Source organism: Callorhinus ursinus, unplaced genomic scaffold (assembly GCF_003265705.2).
Source record: "Callorhinus ursinus isolate GAN/ISIS: 27379988/994484 unplaced genomic scaffold, GSC_fseal_2.0 scaffold68, whole genome shotgun sequence".
Lineage (NCBI taxonomy): Eukaryota > Metazoa > Chordata > Mammalia > Carnivora > Otariidae > Callorhinus > Callorhinus ursinus.
The window spans coordinates 1,797,403-1,817,395 of record NW_027397130.1 but is presented as its reverse complement, the minus strand read 5'-3'; the positions used below and the strand labels follow the sequence as shown (position 1 = coordinate 1,817,395).

The window sequence follows — 19,993 nt, the reverse complement described above, 5'->3', positions numbered from 1 at the left end:
CTCTCAGTACTGAGCACAGTCACTCAGGTGATAGGACCCCCCAGGACTGAGCACAATCACTCAGGTGATAGGACCCCCAGGACCGAGCACAGTCACTCAGGTGATAGGACCCCCCCCCAGGACTGAGCACAGTCAGGTGATAGGATCTCTCAGTACTGAGCACAGTCACTCAGGTGATAGGACCCCCAGGACTGAGCACAATCACTCAGGTGATAGGACCCCCCAGGACTGAGCATAATCACTCAGGTGATAGGACCCCCCCAGGACTGAGCACAATCACTCAGGTGATAGGACCTCTCAGTACTGAGCACAGTCACTCAGGTGATAGGACCCCCCAGGACTGAGCATAATCACTCAGGTGATAGGACCCCCAGGACTGAGCACAATCACTCAGGTGATAGGACCTCAGTACTGAGCACAGTCACTCAGGTGATAGGACCTCTCAGTACTGAGCACAGTCACTCATGTAATAGGACCTCTCAGGACTGAGCACAATCAGGTGATAGGACCCCCAGGACTGAGCACAATCACTCAGGTGATAGGACCTCTCAGTACTGAACACAGTCACTCAGGTGATAGGACTTCAGTACTGAGCATAATCACTCAGGTGATAGGACCTCTCAGTACTGAGCACAATCACTCAGGTGATAGGACCCCCCAGTACTGAGCACAGTCACTCAGGTGATAGGACCCCTCAGTACTGAGCACAGTCACTCAGGTGATAGGACCGCCCCAGGACTGAGCACAGTCACTCAGGTGATAGGACCCCCCAGGACTGAGCACAATCACTCAGGTGATAGGACCCCCCAGGACTGAGCACAATCACTCAGGTGATAGGATCCCCCAGGACTGAGCACAGTCACTCAGGTGATAGGATCTCTCAGTACTGAGCGCAGTCACTCAGGTGATAGGACCCCCAGGACTGAGCACAGTCACTCAGGTGATAGGACCCCCAGGACTGAGCATAATCACTCAGGTGATAGGACCCCCAGGACTGAGCACAATCACTCAGGTGATCAGACCCCCAGGAGGCTTCTGCCTGTCATGGTCCTTGGCCTTGGGTGAACACCTGCATCAGTTGTCACACAAGCACACAATCCTGGTTTTGCAGTTGGTGTTCCTAAAACGACTAGAATTTGTGCTACACTGAGGTCCCTTCTCCTTGTGTACCTGGCTGACAGCAGGGGAAACTGGCCTGGAGAGAACGGTGTCCTGGGTTGTCCACCCAAGAACGTTGCAGGCGGCTGGGGCAGCCTATAGCCAGACGTGTCTGGACAGCACAGAAATGCTCTGACTCCTCGCTCAGACCCTTCTGGAGGACAGAGTGTCGTTTTGTGATCACATGAGTGGTCTTTCCCGTTGTAGCCAGGTCACTCACTGTCGCATGCAGGCCCTGCACATTGTCACAGGCAGGCCCTGAGGCCTGTGTCTGCTCCCTGACTGAGCGATCCCTATCTCTGGGCCACCACCTCAGGGCTCCACGTTCTCACCATGGCCCCCACCTGCTGCTCCCCGTACCTGCAGGAGGAGCAGCTAGTTAGGGTCGCTGCTCTCTGCCCTTCAGTGTCCCGCAGGCACCTGCCTCCGGATGTCCTTCCTCCCGAGGACCCGAGTGCCCCCTGAGCTGCCAGGGGAGCTGGCTGGGAGGTGAACTGCCATGCATTGCCCCCGAGGCAGCCCAGTGCCCCCCCCCCCCCCGCCCAGGACAGGCAGCTCCAGCAGAGCCCTGCCCCAGAGCAAGCACAGCCGGGGCACCCCTCCAGCTCCGGGACCCGTGTGCGCGTTCCTGAGCCTGCGCACGCCTGCACGGCCGGGATGTGAACCGGGGTCTCCAGGGGAGCCCCTGGGGTGATGCAAGTCTTGGCAGTGCCGGGTGCTGCAGAAGTGGCACTCTGGAGCTTTGCTGCGGGAGGCTTTCCGTTCAGATGGTGTCCTACAGCCTCCGCCCTGTTTCTTATAGGAGCAGATAGAGCTCCCAGAGGTCCCTTCAGAGCCGCTTCCCGAAAAGAAACCAGGTATGCTTCTTGTTCTGTCCTTTGGAGAACAGTGGATTCTAGAACAAAGTGCAACGCCCGGGCCGCAAGGTCCTTCCCTTCCTGCTTGGTGGAAGTTGGTTCACACCTCCCCAGCTGGGTAGGCGAGCTTGCTGGAGCCGACTCAGGAGCACGGGCCTCACTCTGGGTCTCTGGGATGGGGGTGACCTTGTAGAGCCTAACCCCATTCAGAGAGACAGGCAGAGCTGGGGAAAGGCCGTGTCCGGCCGGGATGAGCTGTCCTCCGAATAGCAGGGCCCTGTGGTGTCACTCGCCGCGGGGGCCCCGCGTGGCTGGTGGTCCCTCCATGTTTCTTTCTGCCCCTTTCCCCATCCCTCCTTCACGCCAGGCCCCGCCCAGAGAGCACCGCCATGGGACCCAGCTCCTTGCCACCTCCCCTCCTTCCTTCTGCATCTGGGGTCTTCTCTACTCGACAAGCACCTCTTTCTTTCTTCCACAGAGCGAGTCCCCCGCGAGGCCAGGCCCAAGCAGGTGGAACTGGTGGCAGCCTCGTAACTTGGCCTCCTCTTCTGGGACTGGCGGGGACTCCCCAGAGACTGGGGCCCACAGAGTTTGGGTGCGTGGCCAGCCCTGACCCGGCTCCCAGGAGGCCGGCTCCAGGCCAGGCCGGTCAGGTGCTGACGGAGCAGCGTGGCACACACAGGGCTCCATTCCAGGGTGACTCTGCGGAGGAGCGCTTCCCTGGCGCTGCTGTCTTGCTCTCATTTGTGGATTCAATGGCAACATTCAGAACCTCCGGCCACACGCGGCCTCTGACGCTGTGGCTCCCATGCGGCCACAGGCGGGCCCAGTGCGCCTGGTGCTGGCCACACTCCTGTCCCCGGCCCCGCGAGGCTCCACGGCCGCCTTCTCCGCAGCTTGCTCTCTTCTTGGAGGGCGCGACGAACCTAGCTTCCTTGCCCGCCCTTTCCTCACTTCTTGCTGCTGCCGTTGGCTGGCGGCGGCTTCCGTTAGGGAGTCCCTGCCGTGGCCTGGCTTCCTGACCTGCCCGGTCTCCGTGTTGGTTCAGGGCTGGAAACCTCTCCTCCTCTGTGTCAGTGTTCGGGGGCATTGGGTCAGCGAGGAGGGGGACCACCCCTGCTGGCTTGGTGGCTGCAGAGCCCTGACCAGCCCTCATCACCAGCGGGAGCTCAGCCCCACTGCAAAGGGACGTTCCTGGAGAGCCGGCGGTCTCCCAGGGCTTCCCGGAGGTGCTGACGGGCCCGCTCGGGCGGGTGCGCCCCCGTTGCCTGGGAAGCTGCCGGGCACCCGGGGCTCTCCGACCGGGCGGATGCTGTAGGGGTGGTCGCGGCTCTCTATCTGACGGTTCATCTTGATATTAGACAATCCCGATGACATCTCCCTCCCGACAAGAACAGAAAGGGGATCCTCCCAGCTCCCCAACAGGTCAGCCCCATATTAAAGTTGATGCCTGCATGGTCTGCTGCCTCATGGAGTGGGGTCCATAGGAGCACCTGGGTGGGTTGAAGTGTGGCTCTTCTCCTCTCGGGTCCCTGAAACACGGCCCCTCGACCCTCACAGGGCATTCACTCGAGGGCACCTGCCTCAGCAGCACCACATGGGGGCTGGGGACGTGGGGGCAGGTGAAGGTCCTCCGTGAGCCGGCTGGGGTTCCAGCACTGACTGCACCCTGTGCCCTGGCCGTCCCCTCTGGGCAGCTGCGTGTAGCAAGGTGCAGGGTAGGGTCCTGGTCCCCCTCCAGTGGGACAGACACTGGCGGTCCCCTCATTCACTGAGGCTGGCCTCAGACCCCTCGGGGTGAGGGAGGCTGGTCAGTTGGGTACCTCCTCCAGGAGGGGGGTTCGTTTGGAGTCCCGGTGCCCAGGTGGGAAGCCAGATGCCCCAGGGAGTGAGCGGGCGACAGCAAGAAGAAAGATGGGGGGTGTCCCACTTACAGGGCCTTCCGTGCCCTTCGCTCAGAGGGCATGACATGATGCAGCCGAGTTGCTTGGGGGGGCGGGTAACCCAAGCTGGAAACCTGGATTTGGAGGTGTAATGCTGGCCTCAGCCAGGAGAGGGCTCTCTGCCAGCTAATTTGGGGAATTTTGCAGGAAACTGGCATTGCCGGTGCCAGGCTGGCTGCTGGGCCCCACCCATTTGTTTCTGGTAACACAGCCGCCCACCCCCAAGACTGCACAGTGGCCCTAAGGGCAGTTGTGAGAGACAAGGAGGAGCAGGCTGCCTTTCCATCCAGTGACCCTGTCCCACTCTGCAGCTGCCGGTCCGAGAGCATGGAGGGACTAGACGGCCTGGTTGGGGGAGGTGCAGACCCTACCGGCAGGTTGGACCCCTCTCCTTTCCGTCTGCTCCCCAGGACCCCAGAGCTCGGGGTTGTCTGCCAAGCCTGCCCTTTGCAGTCACAGGCCGGCCTCCTTGAGGGCTTCACTACGGGAGCTGCATGGTGGGATGTCAGGGCCCCAGCTACCTCCCTGGTGAGCACCTGGAGAACCCGCCTGGGTCTGCGGGGCCCACTCCCTGGCATGGGGAACACAGCAGGCAGCCTGGGCGTCCTGACCCAGGCAAGGGGCACCCCCATCTCCTGAAAGAGCCCAAAAGTTGGGGAGGGAATCTTGTTCTCTCTCACTGTCCAAGAAGTGAGACCCTATGTACCAATTAATCACCTTTTCTCTTTTTACACGTTTATCCTGTTCAGCTAGGGAGGTTTTGCCCTGAAACCCAGCATGACCTTGAGCTGACTCCTAGGCTCTGGCCCTAGAGGTTGCCTGGCTTGTCAGCCCGTGTGTGTGTGTGTGTGTGTGTGTGTGTGTGTAGGGGGCAGGGGTGACCCCTCCTGCTAGGATGTCACATTGATCCTGCCCAGCAGTGAACCCTTGTGACCCTGTAGAATTCTAATCTACAGGGCATAGGACTCAGGAACACTACAGACAAGTGAGAACTGAGTTCAAACCCCTGGTGGCAGAGCTGGTATCCTGCCCAAGATCAGTGGGGGCTAGGGAAACAGGTGGGAGAGGCTTACAGGGGGCCCATGGGGCCATCAGACTAGAGGACTACCTGGGGAGCTGGGGCAGGAAGGAGGGGTGAGGACCGGGCTCGGGGATCATTTTGGTGGGGTGTACATTTGTCCCCAGTACCGGCAGCATGAACGTTTAAAAGCAGGGGATGGGGAGGAGGGGGCACCCAGGGTGAGGTTGGGCACCCAGTTACGGAATGGGGTCTCCCTGGTCCACCTGTGTGCACTGCCCTGGGGAGGCCCCTCCCCACCTACCTCCACCCCATAGGGTCTCCCTGAAACCCTGCCCTACCCAGGGAGAGAATTGGGGGACATCAGGCAGAGTGTGGGGCATCGTCCTGACAACACAAGGGCTTCTGGGGGTGCCAGGTCCTCTCCGTGGTCACTCCCTGGCCACAAACTCAGGAGGGAGGCCCTGCCACCACCTCCACATCCACGTGCACAAGAACACTTGAAGCTCACCGTGGACACTGGAGGCCAGCAGAACCTGTGGTCTGAACCAGCAGGCTGACGGGCTGCTGGGACAAAAATCCCCGTTCTCCAGAGGATCCTGACAGACCCAGAGTCGACACAACACAGCAGCTGAGATGCCGGATTAGAACACAGAATCATGAAGACGCGCCCAGCTTCCAAGGGAAAAAAAAGACAATCCCGGCAGATGCCAACTCAGATCCAGGTGGCGGGATTATCGGGACTATGTCACAGAAGGTAAAGCTGAACACGCTGGAAACGGATGGAAAGGCCTCAGCTGAGTAGAGTGGCTACAAAAGAACAAGACGTAAATGCCAGGACTGAAAAATATACCAAAAACACAAAAAATTAACAAGCTCGATTGCAGAAAGGAAGTGTCCAAGGAAAGACTGAGCTGGACGACCAGCCAACAGAAATCATCCGGCCCGGAGAAGAGACGGAAGTGTGGGGCCAAGTCCATGCCTCAGGACCAGTGAGACAGGATCTGAGAAGGTCCAGCGTTGTGTTACTAAAGTCCCAAGAGAGGAGAAACGTGCTAGCAGGAAAAAAATTTTGGAGAAAGACTGGCCGAAAATTTCTCACATTTGAGAAAAGACTTCAACTTACAGACAAGAATCGCAGTGACCCCCTGCAACAGGGCCAATCCAAAGAAAGCCGTGCCTAGACATATCATAATTAAACTACAAAAAATTGAAGGCAAAGAAAAAAAACCTGGAAGGCTCCAGGTGGAAATGAAAGCTGTAGAGAGGAACAATAATCCGAACAGGCGCCGGGATCAGCAACCACAGGGGCCAGAAGATGGGGAAGTGGGTCTTGAAAGTCTCAGAAGACAACAGTCAGCCCGGAGCTTCAGGAAGGAAGGAAAAGTGAGGACGCTCTGCGGCAAAGGGGAGAGTTGGTTGTGCGACCAGCTCGAAAGGAGCTACTGAGGACACTCTTCAGGCCGCCAGGAAATGATGCCACCTGGACACGTGTGTCTTCAGGCATGGGGGGAAAACAACAGAAATGGTCAACATCTGAGTAAATAGGAAAGATAATTTTCCCTCGCAGATTTTTAAAAATGTACGTGACTGCTGAAAGCAAAAATTCAAACACTGGTGGGGTTTTCAACACCTGCGAATGCCCACAGCTGTGACATGAAGGGAGGGGGGCAAGGCATCTACAGTTAACTCCAAATCCCCTGCGAAAGGGTGGGCATGTAGCTGAAACCCCTAGCGTGACCACACATACACACACATGCAGCCAAAAATCCGAAGGTTTTCAAGCAATCCGAAAGAAGGCAGGAAAGGGGGAACAGAGACAGAACAATAAAGTGGTGGATCTAAAATCAGTTCTTAATAACCACGTTAAATATAAACAGTCCAAACACACCAATTAAAGACAGATCGTGAATTAAAAAAAAAAGCCTGACTATGTTATGTCTAAGAAGCCCACTTTAATATAAAGACGGGTAAAAAAAGATGGGGAAAATGTATCTTGGAGACGCGAATCCGGGGAAAGCTGCAATGGTCACGTCAGCATCAGACAGCGTGGATTTCAAGACAAATATCGCCGGGGGGGGGGGGGGGACACGTTCCGTGACAAAGGCAGGCATCGCAGTCCAAGATGAGCACCCACAGAACCACAGCGCTTCAGCGCACAAGAAGCAGAACTGAAGGACGGACCATCTCTTGGAGGTTAGACACGAGGCAGCCAGCCTTCCAGGATGAGTGTGGAGACCAGCCGGACCGACTCACCCACAGCAGAGCGCACGTTCTGTCCACGTGACACGGACTGCTCACCCACACGCACCGTGTTCTGGGCCATCCCATAGACCTGAACAAAATTAAAAAAAAAATTGAAATCCTACAAAGTATGTTCTCAGACCATAATGTAATGCCTCTGGAAATCAATGACAGGTCTCTGAAAGATCCACAGATATTAAACAATTAATGGGGTAAAGAGGAATTCACAAGAGAAGTTAGAAAATATTTTTTAATTCAATGAAAAAACATTAACATTTGTGGACTATAGCTAAAGTAGCACTTTTCCTCTAAGGGAAATTCATAATACTAAATGCATGTTTTTTTAAAAGGAAAGTTTCTAATCAATGAGCTAAACTTTCACCTTAATTAATTAGAAAAGGGGCAAATTAAATCCAAGGTAATCAGAACAAAGGAAATAATAGCAGAAATCAATGAAGACAAAAACATGAAAGAAAAATCAGTGACAGCAAAAAGCAGTTATTTGGAAAGCTCAGTCAATTTGATGAGCCTGAGCCAGACTGACCAGGACAAAGGAGGCACAAATTACAACATCAGGAATGAAAGGGAACCATCACTAGAGACCCTGTAAACATTAAAAGGACATTAAGGAAATATTAGTTTTATGCCTGTGAATTCACCAATCTAGAAGAAAGGGACCAATTCCTTGAAAACCACACACCAGGCAGCTCGTCGAGGCTGCCTGGCTGCCCGGATGGGGCACGCACTCATGTCTGCTAAAGAAATGCAGTCCCACTAGACACCCAGGAGAGACATCGTAGCAATTCTGCACGAACTCAGGGAAAGCCGATGAGGGAGTGCTTCTCAATGTACTCTACCAGCATCCGGCATGAACACAGACACAAGATCCTCAGCAAAACAGGAGCAAACCGAATCCAACATGTAAGAAGCGGTCTTTATCCTGGAATAACTTGATTCTGGGATCAATCAAATGGGGTTTATCCTGGAAATGTAAGGTCCATCAGCATACAGATATCAATCAATGTAATTCACAGTATCAACAGACTAAAGAAAGTCTGATGACATCTCAGTAGATGCAAGAAAAGCATGTGACAAAATTCAGCATCTAGCATTAAAAAAAAACTTCGCAAACTGGGAAAAGAGGGAACTTCTTTATAAAAGGCATCTTCAAAACCCTACAGCTAACAGCATGCTTAATGGCAAAGGGCTGAATGCTCTTCCCCCATAAGATGGGGAACCAGGCAAGGGGACTCCTCTGGTCACTTCTATTCAACATCACATTGGGGGTCCTAGTCAGCATCATCAGGAGAGAAATCACATGCACACACGTTGGGAAGGAAGAAAGGTAAGTTTCTAGTTGTGGCAACATGACTATGTACGTAGAAAACCCCAAAGGACGGGGCGCCTGGGTGGCTCAGTCGTTAAGCGTCTGCCTTTGGCTCAGGTCATGGTCCCGGGGTCCTGGGATCGAGCCCCGCATCGGGGTCCCTGCTCCGCGGGAAGCCTGCTTCTCCCTCTCCCGCTCCCCCTGCTTGTGTTCCCTCTCTCGCTGTCAAATAAATGGATAAAATCTTAAAAAAAAAAAAAAAAATGAAGGGATCTATAGGAAATCTGTGAGAACTAACCAGCGGGTTAGTGAGATCATGGACTACCAGGTCACTGTACAAAATTCCATACGTGTTTCTATTTACTAGCAATGAACTACTGGAAACAAATTAGAATTTTAGACTCGGGAAGCGGACTTCCGCTGCCTAGGATGGAGTAGCAGGCGCCAGGCCAGGGTGCCCGCTACAAACTAGGAAAAGGACAAAATACAGAGCTTGCCCTGTTGGAGCGTGAGAGCCGCCGTCGGGAGTGTTGCTTGTGCCTGCTTTGAGAAAATCTGAATCACGGCCCTTCACTATTGGCAGCTCTTTGTGGGGGCGGGGGGTGAGGAAGCTTCTGGCAGGCCCCCTTTGATACACAGCCTTCGAAGGGCCTGGGTGTACGGCAGGGAGAAAGAGGCCTCCAGTGGCTCCCACGGCTTAAACCCTCTGCCAAAGACCATGTGTGTGCACCGTCAGATCCCCCTTCCCAGCTCGGGTTCCTCACCATGGTTGAGCAAGATGGCCCGCCAGAGGACAGGGAGGGCCGGGCCCGGGGTGGGAGGCATCTGGGCAGGCCGGAAGGGCCGTGGTGCAGTGGCAGCATGACTCCGGGATCGGGGGCCGCTAGACGGACCAGGTAGCTCTCCAGGTCCCCAGTCACCTACCCGATCTCCTGACAAAGCCCGTTGCTGCTCAAGCCCAAGGCTCTTGACTGCCAGGATGCGGGTGCAGCAGCCCAGGGCCCTGGGCGGGGAGAGGAAGGTTTCGTGGCCCAGGGAAAGCCCCTCCCAGGTCCCGGCCTCTGTGTGACAAGGCTGAAGCCTGGTCCCACCCCACCTGTCCCGCGGGCTGGTGGTCAGAGGCCTCGGGCAGGTTGCTGGAGCCCGGCTCCCTGGCTCCTGGACACCACCTGGCAACTCGGTCCTGCCAGGGCCGCAGATGGTCTGGGCTCCCACCCAAAGCATCCGCGGGCAACAGGTCGGCACTTCCATTCATTCTGCGTGTCTGAGAGCAACTGCCCTGTTTCTTCCCTGAGAGCACCGGGCAGGGGAGGGGCTGCATGTCCACCCGGCATCTCAGATGCCGACAGCCCAGGACCATCTTCAGGCCAGGGGGCTCCATCCGGAAGGCACCCAGGAATTGCTCAGCTCACAGAGTGGCCCGTGGTCCTTGCTGCTTCTGGGGCTCTGCCTGGGCTGCAGGACGCAGCTGAACTGGGTCCAGGGAGTCCCTTCGGTAGCTGGGGGGACGGGGGCCGAGTTTTGGTCAGAAGCTTCTGAGAGTGGCTGTCTGGCCTCCAGGGCTCACTTCCCTGATGGAGTTCTGAAATAAAGCTATGAAATTCTAGAGAAGTCTGGCTCCTCCAAGGAAAGCACCACACACGTGCCAAGGTGCCCACCGTCACGAGGCTTCAGGGCACTGCAAATCAAAACCACACTGGGACACCATCTCCCATCCACCAGGATGGCCAGAACGAAAAAACAAATAACAAAGTTGGTGAGGAAGCGGAGAAATCCGAGCCCCTGCACAGTGCTGGTGGGGATGTGCAATTGTGAGTCACTAGGAGGAACAGCTGGGTGGTTCCTCAAAAAGCTAAACATAGAGTCACCACGTGACCCAGCAGTCCCACCCCTAGAGACACACACCACGGACCTGAAAACAGCGTTCAAACAGAAACGTGCGTGTGCGTGTTGGCGGCAGCACCGCCCACGGTCCGCCGAAGGCACAAACCCTCCAGCGGCCCCACCATGGACGGACAAGCACGCGGCAAATAGTACTCAGCCGTGAAGAGGACCGGGGAGCTGACACCTGCTGCCACACGGGCGGACCCCCAAGAAATGCGCCAAACGCAAAAGGTCACACGGTGTAGGGTTCCACTGACGAGAAGCCCATGGACACAGAGAGCAGGCGCCGGCCGCGGGCGGGACGGGGCTCCCTTCGAGCCGATGACAGTGCTCCGGGACCAGATGGAGGAGGTGGGCGCAGGGCGCGGTGAACGCACTCAGTGCCTCTAACGGGGACTGAGCGGCATACTTTTGAAAACGCTTTGCTCTGTTATGTGACTTTCACCTCAATCTTCAAACAAGATGTCACAGGGGCTTCTGAAGATACGGATTACAGCGAGCCATTTTCCTCACGCAGCGGAGCTGCCAGGGGAGGTGACCCCATCCTCTCACACGTATGACCTTTCCTTCCTCACTGGGCCCCAGAAGGACAGGCTCCCGGGAGGTCTATGGCTTCGCGGGACCTCGAACGTCATCAGAGAATTTCCCGTCCCTCAGACCCGGAGCCCTGCAGCCACCGGCCGACTGCCCAGATTCAGGGTCAAGCACGAGGACAGACACGACCGGAGTCCGTGGCTGCCCTGTCCCTGTCACCATCCCACCCACTCCTGCAGCCTGTCCACCCGGCTGTCCTCGAAGATGCTCTGCACATCCCTGCCTTGCCTGGGCCACCGCTCCGCACCTGCCACCAGTCCACATCACCTTTCCGGGCCGTCCACCAGGTGGCAGTGAAGGATCCCCGATGCCGAGTCCCTGCCCACTGCCCCAGGCCAGCGCCCCGCCTCTTCTCCGCAGACCAGGGGGCCCAGCGGCCAGGCCCCCGGCTCCTGCAGGCGGAGCTCGGCATAAACACAAATGCACCTGCACCCTGGGCCTCTATACCTCCCTCAGACGACAGGGGGGTGCCCGTCCAGTAAAGCCATGCAGGGCTGTCCTAGGACTGACACACTCCCAGTCAGACCAGACCTGTCCCAACCGCCAGGATATTACCAGCTCAACTTCCCAGCCACGCTGCACTGAAATCCCATGTCGGCTCTCCAACAAGGAGCCTGTGTCCCCGCAGGAAGAGTCTCTGCTTTTACTCTCCTGATGCAGAATCAAGGTCACTGACGTTTCCCAGCAGGAACTTTGCAGGCCAAAAAATGAAGGAAAACTACAACCGAACCCAACACACCAGCCCCCGAGGCTGCACAAAGGACTGTTGGCACCTGCGGTGCAGAGAAAGTCTCGGAATCTGGGTGTGAATTAACAGCAGAACTGCCCGAGCTCCCCTGGGGCCTTGCTTCTGTCCCCACAGAGTGGCACTCTGCAAAGGCCACATGGTCGGCCTGGAGGTTAAATGTCACCCCGAGCTGTTTAAGTTGTTTTTCCCCACGGGTGGAATGTTCTTTTCATATGGACATCCAGGCGACAGCCAAAGTTTCCAGAGCCTCTGCAAAAATGTCTGTTTCTTCCAGCTTTTGAGAGAGAGAAAGAGAAAAGCCTGATGGCATAAATCATATTCTCGAGCTAGAAAACTAAAATGATTTTCCTCAAAGTCATGTCACCTTCCGACCAGACCTGCCGGGGAAGCAGTTCTGAAACTCCACACTTCTTTGGGATCCGAAAGCGTGGTGGTGGCCTGGCTCCTCGAGATGCAGAGCCCGGTGCCGGCCCCAGCTGCAGCCTGTCCTGGAGGGACCGCAGACGGGACTGGCCCAGCATCCCCAGCCCGCTGCCCACCCAGCCCCTGCCAGAGGCCAGGTGCTTCTGTGGCTTCTCGGTCTGGCTGCCTTGTGCTATGGGCATCGCTCTCCCCAAGACCCCAGCCCCCTGTTCCCAGAATTCCCTACCATTTGCTCCAGGAGCTCATAGCCAAATACCCTCTGTCCCCCACGGGTGTCCACCTGCACATGCCCCGGGTGCCGGAGCCAGCCTGGCCCCTTGGCCAGCTCTGCTCTCTGCCTGGCCAGTTATTTCACGGTTATTCTAGCACATTCTAGGGTAAGCCACAGCAGAGGATAACTGTACTTGTGTGCTACCCAAAGGGACGGGACTTCACATCTCTTGAGTGCCCGTCACCCACTCGGGCTGGGCCTGTGGGTCATCTCGCCGGGGGGACAGAGCTGTCCCACTGTCCAGCACGTGCACACGGACAGCTGTCAGACTGGCCCAGCGTCTCGTCCATACAGCGGGGATGCCCTCTGGACGTTCCCGACCACATGGAAGCAGGGAGGCCTGAGTGCCAGGGAGACAGTAGCTGGTGCTGCCTCACCAGGTAGAAAAGCTGCCCACTAGTCCCTGTGCCACGTCCAGGGGACACACCTGGCCCAGGAGAGCCCCCCGCATAAGGAGCCACCCTAGACAGGGAGACGACAGGGCGGCCGCAGTCGGGAACCAGGGACGTGCCGCTGGGCCAGTCTTGGCAGATGTCCACGTGCACGCCGGACGGCAGGGCAGCTTTGACCCCTGGCGGGCCACCCACAGGCCCAGCCCGAGTGGGCCTCAACGCTGCCCTGGGGGTTTCAGGATCTGCAGCAAGAAGAAAAAGTCAGATTTCAGGACTGAAGACAACATTTTAAAATCTGGCTTTAAATAAACATGGAATAAAAAAAGAGCGAGCGGAGCCTCCGGCAGCTGAAATTAGAAGCAGCAACCCTGGGCAGGGGGGCCATCTGTGTGCGCCAGGCAGCGCCCGGGGGCGGGGGCCGCCTCGACGGGGAGGGCCGCCGGCACAGGCCAGGCCCCGTTCCCCAGGGCAGCCCTGAGCCCTGACTTTAGAGAACAAGTCCCCCTCCTCTCTGCTCCAAACCACCTTTCCCATCACTGTTGGGGCCGCTCGAGTCTGAGAGGCAGAGAGAAGGACGCGAATCGAGGCTCGGGGTGGAGGGGGAGCGAGCCCGGGGCAGCCTGCGTCTTCCCATCCCTCCCAGGGCCGCGGAGTGACGGCGGCCTGTGTGCCCGGGGCCTCGTTGTTGCAGCGGCTCCCGGAGGGCCCTCCCCACCCGACCCGCCCCCCAAGGAGGCCCAGGGACGGGACTATTTAAGTCTGCACTGTCAGCTACCGGGGAACGATCAGCAGGTGGGTGCCCGAGCTGGCGGACGCGGGATGACGCTGACATGCAGAGGGGGGAGGAGCCCTGAGAAGTCGGAGCCTCTTCGCGCCCTGGCGCTCACCCCCGCGCCGCCTCCCACGGCCCCTGGAGTCATGCCGAGGCGCACGGATTATGTAAGGGGGCCGGTTGCTGGGGAACCTCTTCCACCCAGCCCTGCCACGCAGCCCCCAGCCCTGCCACGCGGCCAGCACCTCCGTCTCCTCCACCTGCCAGGAGCCCCCTCGCACCTTCCCGCCGGCCTGGCCCCCGGGGAAGCTGGGGGGACGTTCTAGGCTGACGCTGAGCCCTGGCAACCATGGGCCAGGAGGCCACACCTGAACCTGTCCTGAGCTCCTCCATCTTCCTCTGTGTGTCCGCCAAGCAAGCTCCGGGTCTTAGAGACCTCCGAGACCTTGGACATAGGGTCCCTTCCCGGGCACGCCCTGTGCCCCCACGTCTGTGCTCCCTCGGGGACAGACAAGGGAGGGCACAGATCCCTCCAGGCCCAGGCTGAATCTGTCCCGTGTAGGGCCAACCTTTTGACCACAGAGGAGAAAGCCTTTACACTGCGTTCGGGTCAAGGACGAGCAGGTCTTGGGGAGAGTGCAAATGTGAGTACCCTGCGGGGGAGCGGGGAGGGAGACAGCCCCCGTCTCGGGTGGTAGAAGAGCAGCCGCCCTAACCTGGCCTCCGCCCCGTCCTGCCGCCCACAGACCTGGCCCAGGGCACCCTCTGTGGGGATAGGGTCACTGCTCCACCTGCCCGCCCCACAGAGGCGGGGTTCGGGGGGGGGCGGGCTGCGGGCTGCATGGAGACTGGTGCCCCTCCCCCTTTAATAAACTTTTTAATTTCAGGGCAGTTTTCAGTTTACACCATTATTGCAAAGATACACCACCCCACTCTTCCTGTCGTCAGCACCTCCCGCCGGTGCAGGGCCCGCGTCACAAATCAGGAACCAGTCTGGCTCGCTGTTGTTAACAGAAGTCCACACTCTGTTCAGGTTTCCTTGGTTTTCCTGTCACACCCTCTCTTTGCCCCCAGCGTCACGTCTCCCCAGGCGCCTCTGGGCTGAGCCGTCTCTCCCGTCCCTGGTTTCGGGGGGCCCGGCAGTTCTGGGGGGTGCCGGATGAGGTGCTGGGCTGTCCCTCCATGGGGACGTGTGTGACGTTCCTATGGAGCTTACACTGGGGTGCTGGGTTCTTGGAGGAAGACCACAGAGCTGAAGGGCCTTCTCATCACTTCAAGGCCACATGGGGTCACGGGGATGCAGGCTGGCTCCCTGGCTGAGGAGCGCTTGTCAGCGTCTCCCACGCTCTTGGGAAGGTGGTGGCCACGCACAGCCCGCACGTAAGGGCTGAGGAGTCTCCTGGAGGAATCCCCACTTTTTAAAGGGCAGCTTTTCGAAAAATGTGCCTTTCTACGGGGCATCTGGGTGTTTTCTAGAAATGTCCGTCTAAGGGCTATTGACAATAATCTCTACAACATTTGAGGGCTTGTCAGGTGCCAGGCACAGTTCTCGGTGCTTCACCTGCCGTTTGCACCGCGAGTCTCCTGAGGCTCTGCCCACCTCCCCCCGCCTGGGGCTCACAGAGGCCAGGGGAGCACCCAAGGCCCGCTGGGCTGTGCTGGTGACTGGCTCCTGGTAACCGGCTCTTCCTCCACTCTGCGTCCGCTCCCTCACCAGCACACCCAGCCGGTAGATACCAGGCCTAACGCAGGGGCAGGAAACGCGGCTGTCCTCTTGTGCCAGACAAAGCCGGGGTGTGCTGGAGGCCGTCGAGGTGACCTTCCTGCTGGCAGGAAGCAGGACTCCCCCAGGCCTGTGGGCTTCCAGCTCAAGGCGGCTCCAAGCTTTCTTGCTGCTACTGCGGACGGTCACGGAGAACGTGGGCCTGGCCAGGACCCAGAAAACAGTCCTCTGGACACAATCAGACGGTTGTGCCATAATCCTGGCCCAGGCCCGTCACCCGGGGCACCTGGTGTGGACGGGGTCCGCAGTGTAGGCCGGGGCAAATGGGAAAAGGTGAGGTCCTGCTAGGTAGGCCCGTCCCTCTGGCCCTGGAACTTTCTGGTTACCAATTACAAGTGCTTTAATCCACAAGGAGAAAAGGAGGAGGAGTCTGGATTGGCTGGCTCCTCTGAGAGCCGGGAGGAAGGAGGAAGGCGGAGGGAGAAACAGCCCCCTTGCCAAGCAAGCACACATGTCCCTGTGATCTGAGCCGAATGGCCGCCCCTTAGGCCAAGCTCGGCAGAAAGCAGGTTAGGCAGAGAGAGACACGGAGGTGAAAGCCCTTCAAAGTTTTGCTGGGTGGCCACCTCAGAAAGGACTCCTTCTGTTTAGCAAAAATTCACAAACCCTTGTGCCTGCCTGCCAGGAGAACAGCTTGCTTGAAAAGCAAGGCTGTCATCCTGTAATTAAATCTGAGACCCCCCTCCCTACGTGGCGCTGAGATGAAGCCACTTATATAACACGCCTAAAAATAAGCTGATGAAGAGACGCACTTTTATTCTCTCTGCTTCCAGCCCTTTACTCCTGGGCCGCCCAGGCTGGGGTCTGCTGAGCTGGGGGCCGGCGTCAGCAGCCCCACACGGTCGGGTTCTCACCTCCGACCGTGGCCCAGCAGTCTACATGCATCAGGGCCCGGGGCTGGCGCCCGGGCCGGGGGCCCCTCTAGTTCAGAGCTGGGTGCTGAAGATCCACACAGCTACCCATCTCCCCGCTCACACAGACCACAGAGGTGAGGACCGACAATCAGGCGTGACAGGGGAGCCGGTGGCTACAGGGTGCCAGAGCACCTGCCTTCTCAGGGACCCCTGAGCTGCCCCCCAGCTCTGCCCCGAGGGCCGGAAGAACACCTCCCCAGTCTGCGGCATGCTGGGAGCTGCCCATCTTGGCTGGCGCCGGCCCTCTTGCTAATCCTCTCCGACTTCTCCATCATGACAGCACCTTCCTCTTGCCAGTCTTGGAGGGGGCGGGCCAGACCCCAAGTCTAGGCAATGATTTCCCAGCTGCACTGACTGCCAACCTCCAGGCAAGGCATTCGATCCCACAGCCCCCCACACACTCTGAGTTAAGGGGAGAAAGAACAAGTGGATTTTATAAAGGGCTCAGAACACCTCCAAAATAAAAAGGTGCCAAGACAAAAGTGCCCCCTTAACTCTGGGAGCTGGCACAGGGGCTAACCTCTCAGCACCCAGCCCACCATCTAGCCCTGTCCACTGCTCGGGCCCTAGGCCCTTACCCTTGGCCCTAGCCCCGCCCCAGACACCATCACCACTGGAAGGGGCTTCCACACAAGGAAGAAAACCCTCAGAGAACACTGGTGTCTCCCAGGTGGGGGGTCAGACCCCCGCCGAAGACTCCTTCACAGCTGAAGGAGTGGGCGCGCCCGTGCCGAAGACCTTTCTGGAGCCTGGTATGCAGAGAGGCCACCAGGCAGGGTACAGGTCTCCAAGCCTCGCTAGTACGGCCTCGCCCACGTCTCACTCTGCGCCTGCCATGGGTCCTGCTGGGTTCTCGGTGATGCTCAGTGCAATGCTCCTTCACTTTCACTGGTGGCAGGTGCTGCCTGATGGCTTCCCTCCCCAGGACGGGCTGCAGGGCCATCAGCACAACAGGAGGCAGGCCAGGCTCCGAGTGGGTCCCCTACCTCAGCCACTACCAAAAGTGAGCATGCCCTCGGGCAGGAGGACAGTCAAGAGCAGGAGCTTCTCGAGGGTGGGGTGGTGCCTAGGACTACGGAGGCTTCTCTGCGGAGGACCCTCTCCTCCCTCTACTGTCTTGAGGCTGATGGGAGCAGACAGCTCAGAACCCTCCAAGCTGATTCCCCTCCCACAGTGATGAGACCCCCCCCACCCCGTTTTCCTGGCAGCCTCCACCTGTCATTCTTCTGGTCCCAACCACGTCACTTCCCTTCGGGCAGGCAGAGCTCTACCCTCCACCCACCCCGCTGCACTCCACCTCCGCCCTTGACCCAGGTCAGGTCAACGGATGGTAGTCCTAGAGCTGGCTGGACGGAAGTGTGCACAGCACCGAGCTGGCCTGGAGAAAAGGGAAAGAAGGGAAGGAAGGCAGTCCCGACTTCAGCTGTGCAAGCAGATAAACGTCCCAGTGGTTAGAGCTAATCTGAACCGGCTTTCTGTCACTTCCGACCAAGAGAATCCCGGAACCCACATACACGGGAATACACCTGAAAACACCACAAGCGATAAAGAAAAAAGAGGAAGCCATAGCTGGGATTAGGAAGGAAATTCAACCAAAAAGGATCTGCCTGTGATCGAAGGCTGGCAGATGGAGCAGGCAGGCTCTTCCTGAACGTCGCCTCCCTTTCTCAAAGGCGCTCCTACGAAGCGGAGCACACTCCATTTGGGTCCCGGGCACTGTGACTTCAGGACTTGCCCGAGTCCCGCTCTGTCCACAGCCGTCTTGCAGGTCTGTGTCCCCCTGGGCACCTGGGCTTGAGGAGACCTGTGACCGAGAGTCCTGGATGGGATACTAGTGGAGAGTGTCAGGCTCCATTAGAGGGAAACACTCAGATCTGCTGTTTTACGACGTAAAGCAAATAATTCCTCTATGTAACTCTAATTTATGTAAATATTTTCCCAAAGCAGTGGGAGTGGGAGCCCTGTGTGTCAGCTTGGTCAGCTTCCCCAGCAAAACCTCCCAGGAATGGCCTCCAAAACCAGCAGCTCTGTCTGACCCCTTGATCCCTCAAGGGAAGTTCTCCCTCCACAAAGAAACTGCACCCAACAAGGGTCTTCTGCCATCGCAGGGCCCTCTCCTCCCCTGGGGGGCCCCGAAGGCCCCCCCCATAGGGTTCTCTCCCCACCCCCCATCGGCCCCCTCTACGATCTTCCTGCAAATTCTCTCCGTCCCAGAGGACGCTCCCCTCTCCAGGATTCTCCTCGGGGCCCACCCCACCCCCGTGGTCACCCCGCCCGGGATCCTCCCCTCCCAGGATCTTCCCCCGGGACGCAACCCCACCCCGGGTCCATCCCCCCCACAGCCCACCCTCCCAGGGTCCTCCCCAGGGTCCACCCCTCTTAGGACCCACCCCCAGGATCGTCCCTTCTCAGGATCCTCCCCAGGGTCCACCCCCCAAGGGCCTCCCGCCCATCCTCCTCCCAGCTAGAGACTCCGCCGGCCCGCACACTCACCTCCCGAAACTCCGGGTCCGCACCGGACCCTGAGGCAGCGTGCCGGCCTCTCTCCATCCGTCCTTGCGCCCGCACGGCCGGCCTCCGGCCGCCCAGGTACCTTCCCCCGCCCGGCGCGAGCCCGCGACCCCCGCCACCTGCAGGGAGCTGCGCCCAAGAGCCGCCCCGACTCGCGACTCTGCGAGGAGCCGCCCCCAAGCGCGCCCGCCGCGGCGCCCCCGCGCCCCCACCTTCCGCTCCCCTCCTCCAGCGCCTCCGGCCCACGCCGCCCCGCCCCCAGCCCGGCTGTCGCCCGGCCCCCAGGCTGTTCCCAGGGCTGCGGCCCGCGCCGCGCCTCCGCCTCCTCCCCTGCGATCGACAGCGCTGCCCACCAATCGCTGTCCGCAATCGGCCCGCGGGCCCCGCCCCCTCCCCCGTCTCCGGAACCCACCAATGGGAAGGGCGGTGCGGGGGCGGGGCCTGCCGGTTGCCTGGCAGCGGCGCGGCCAGGCGGGGGCGGGTAGGCGGCCGGGGGCGGTGATCCGGGCGCGGGGGGCGGGGCCTGTGGGGGGGGCGGGGCCTGGGCGGTTATAAAGGCGGTCGCCGAGTAGGTGCCGCGTTTCTGATCCGGCTCCGCGCGCTGCCGCTCCGCGCGCTGCCCACCGGTTCCTGCCGCGCCCGCCGCGCCGCCGCGCCGCCGCGCCGCCCGCTGTCCGCCGCCGCCCGTCGCTGCCCGCCGCTGCCCGCGCCCCCGAACCGCTCCGCGGTGCCGCCGGACCAGCATCATGTCGCTGTCGCGCACGGAGGAGATGCATCGGCTCACGGAAAATGTCTACAAGGTGAGCCCCGCGCCGCTGGCGCGCTCGGGCCCGACCCGGGCGGCCCCGGGGCCCTCGGGGGTCTTCTTGGAGCGGCCGCGGGGACCCCGTGCAGCCAGTCGGTCACAGGTGGGCGCGGGCGCCCACGCTCGGATAGCCCCGCGCTGCCCCCGCGCGTCCGCCCGGGCGTCCGGGGGACGGGGCCCTCGGACCGGAGTGGAGCCGGGCGGGGGCCGCCGGGGGTCCAGGGGGTCCGGGGGCCGCGCCGCCCGTCCTCCCGCGCCCGGGGTGGCGTGGGGGCCCCGTCGTGGCCTCTCCAGCCGCGGTTACGCAAGCCCTTGGGCACTTTCTTGTCAACAGGCTTTCCCTTTGCAC

The 19,993-nt window shown here is 59.5% G+C and overlaps 2 protein-coding genes and 1 long non-coding RNA gene across 9 annotated transcripts in view; 2 read left to right on the top strand and 1 right to left on the bottom strand.

Annotated features, from left to right (window-relative positions):
- The window catches only part of CHMP6 (charged multivesicular body protein 6), a 7,975-nt gene extending 4,505 nt beyond the window's left edge, over positions 1–3,470 (top strand). The window contains exons 7-8 of the mRNA XM_025859995.2: positions 1,961–2,015; positions 2,494–3,470. Coding sequence (XP_025715780.1) covers positions 1,961–2,015; positions 2,494–2,549 — 111 coding nt within the window. The 3' untranslated portion in view covers positions 2,550–3,470. The remainder of the gene's footprint in view (positions 1–1,960; positions 2,016–2,493) is intronic.
- A 3,441-nt stretch (positions 3,471–6,911) lies between these two features.
- On the bottom strand, positions 6,912–19,062 carry LOC141371307 (uncharacterized). The gene is made up of 2 exons (XR_012376156.1): positions 18,822–19,062; positions 6,912–7,311 (listed from the first exon to the last, which is right to left on the bottom strand). It is a non-coding gene; the product is annotated as an uncharacterized lncRNA (long non-coding RNA).
- A 413-nt stretch (positions 19,063–19,475) lies between these two features.
- BAIAP2 (BAR/IMD domain containing adaptor protein 2) overlaps positions 19,476–19,993 on the top strand; it is a 66,694-nt gene continuing 66,176 nt past the window's right edge. For 3 of the 7 annotated variants that reach the window (XR_012376216.1, XM_073886147.1, XM_025859699.2), the window contains exon 1: positions 19,479–19,639. Coding sequence is in view for 6 of the 7 variants with exons in the window: in XM_073886147.1 (XP_073742248.1) it covers positions 19,586–19,639 (54 nt within the window). In the remaining variant the exon portion in view is untranslated. Of the gene's footprint in view, positions 19,640–19,993 lie in introns of all 7 variants that reach the window. The other 4 variants (XM_025859696.2, XM_073886150.1, XM_073886149.1 and 1 more) reach the window with 3 other exon arrangements.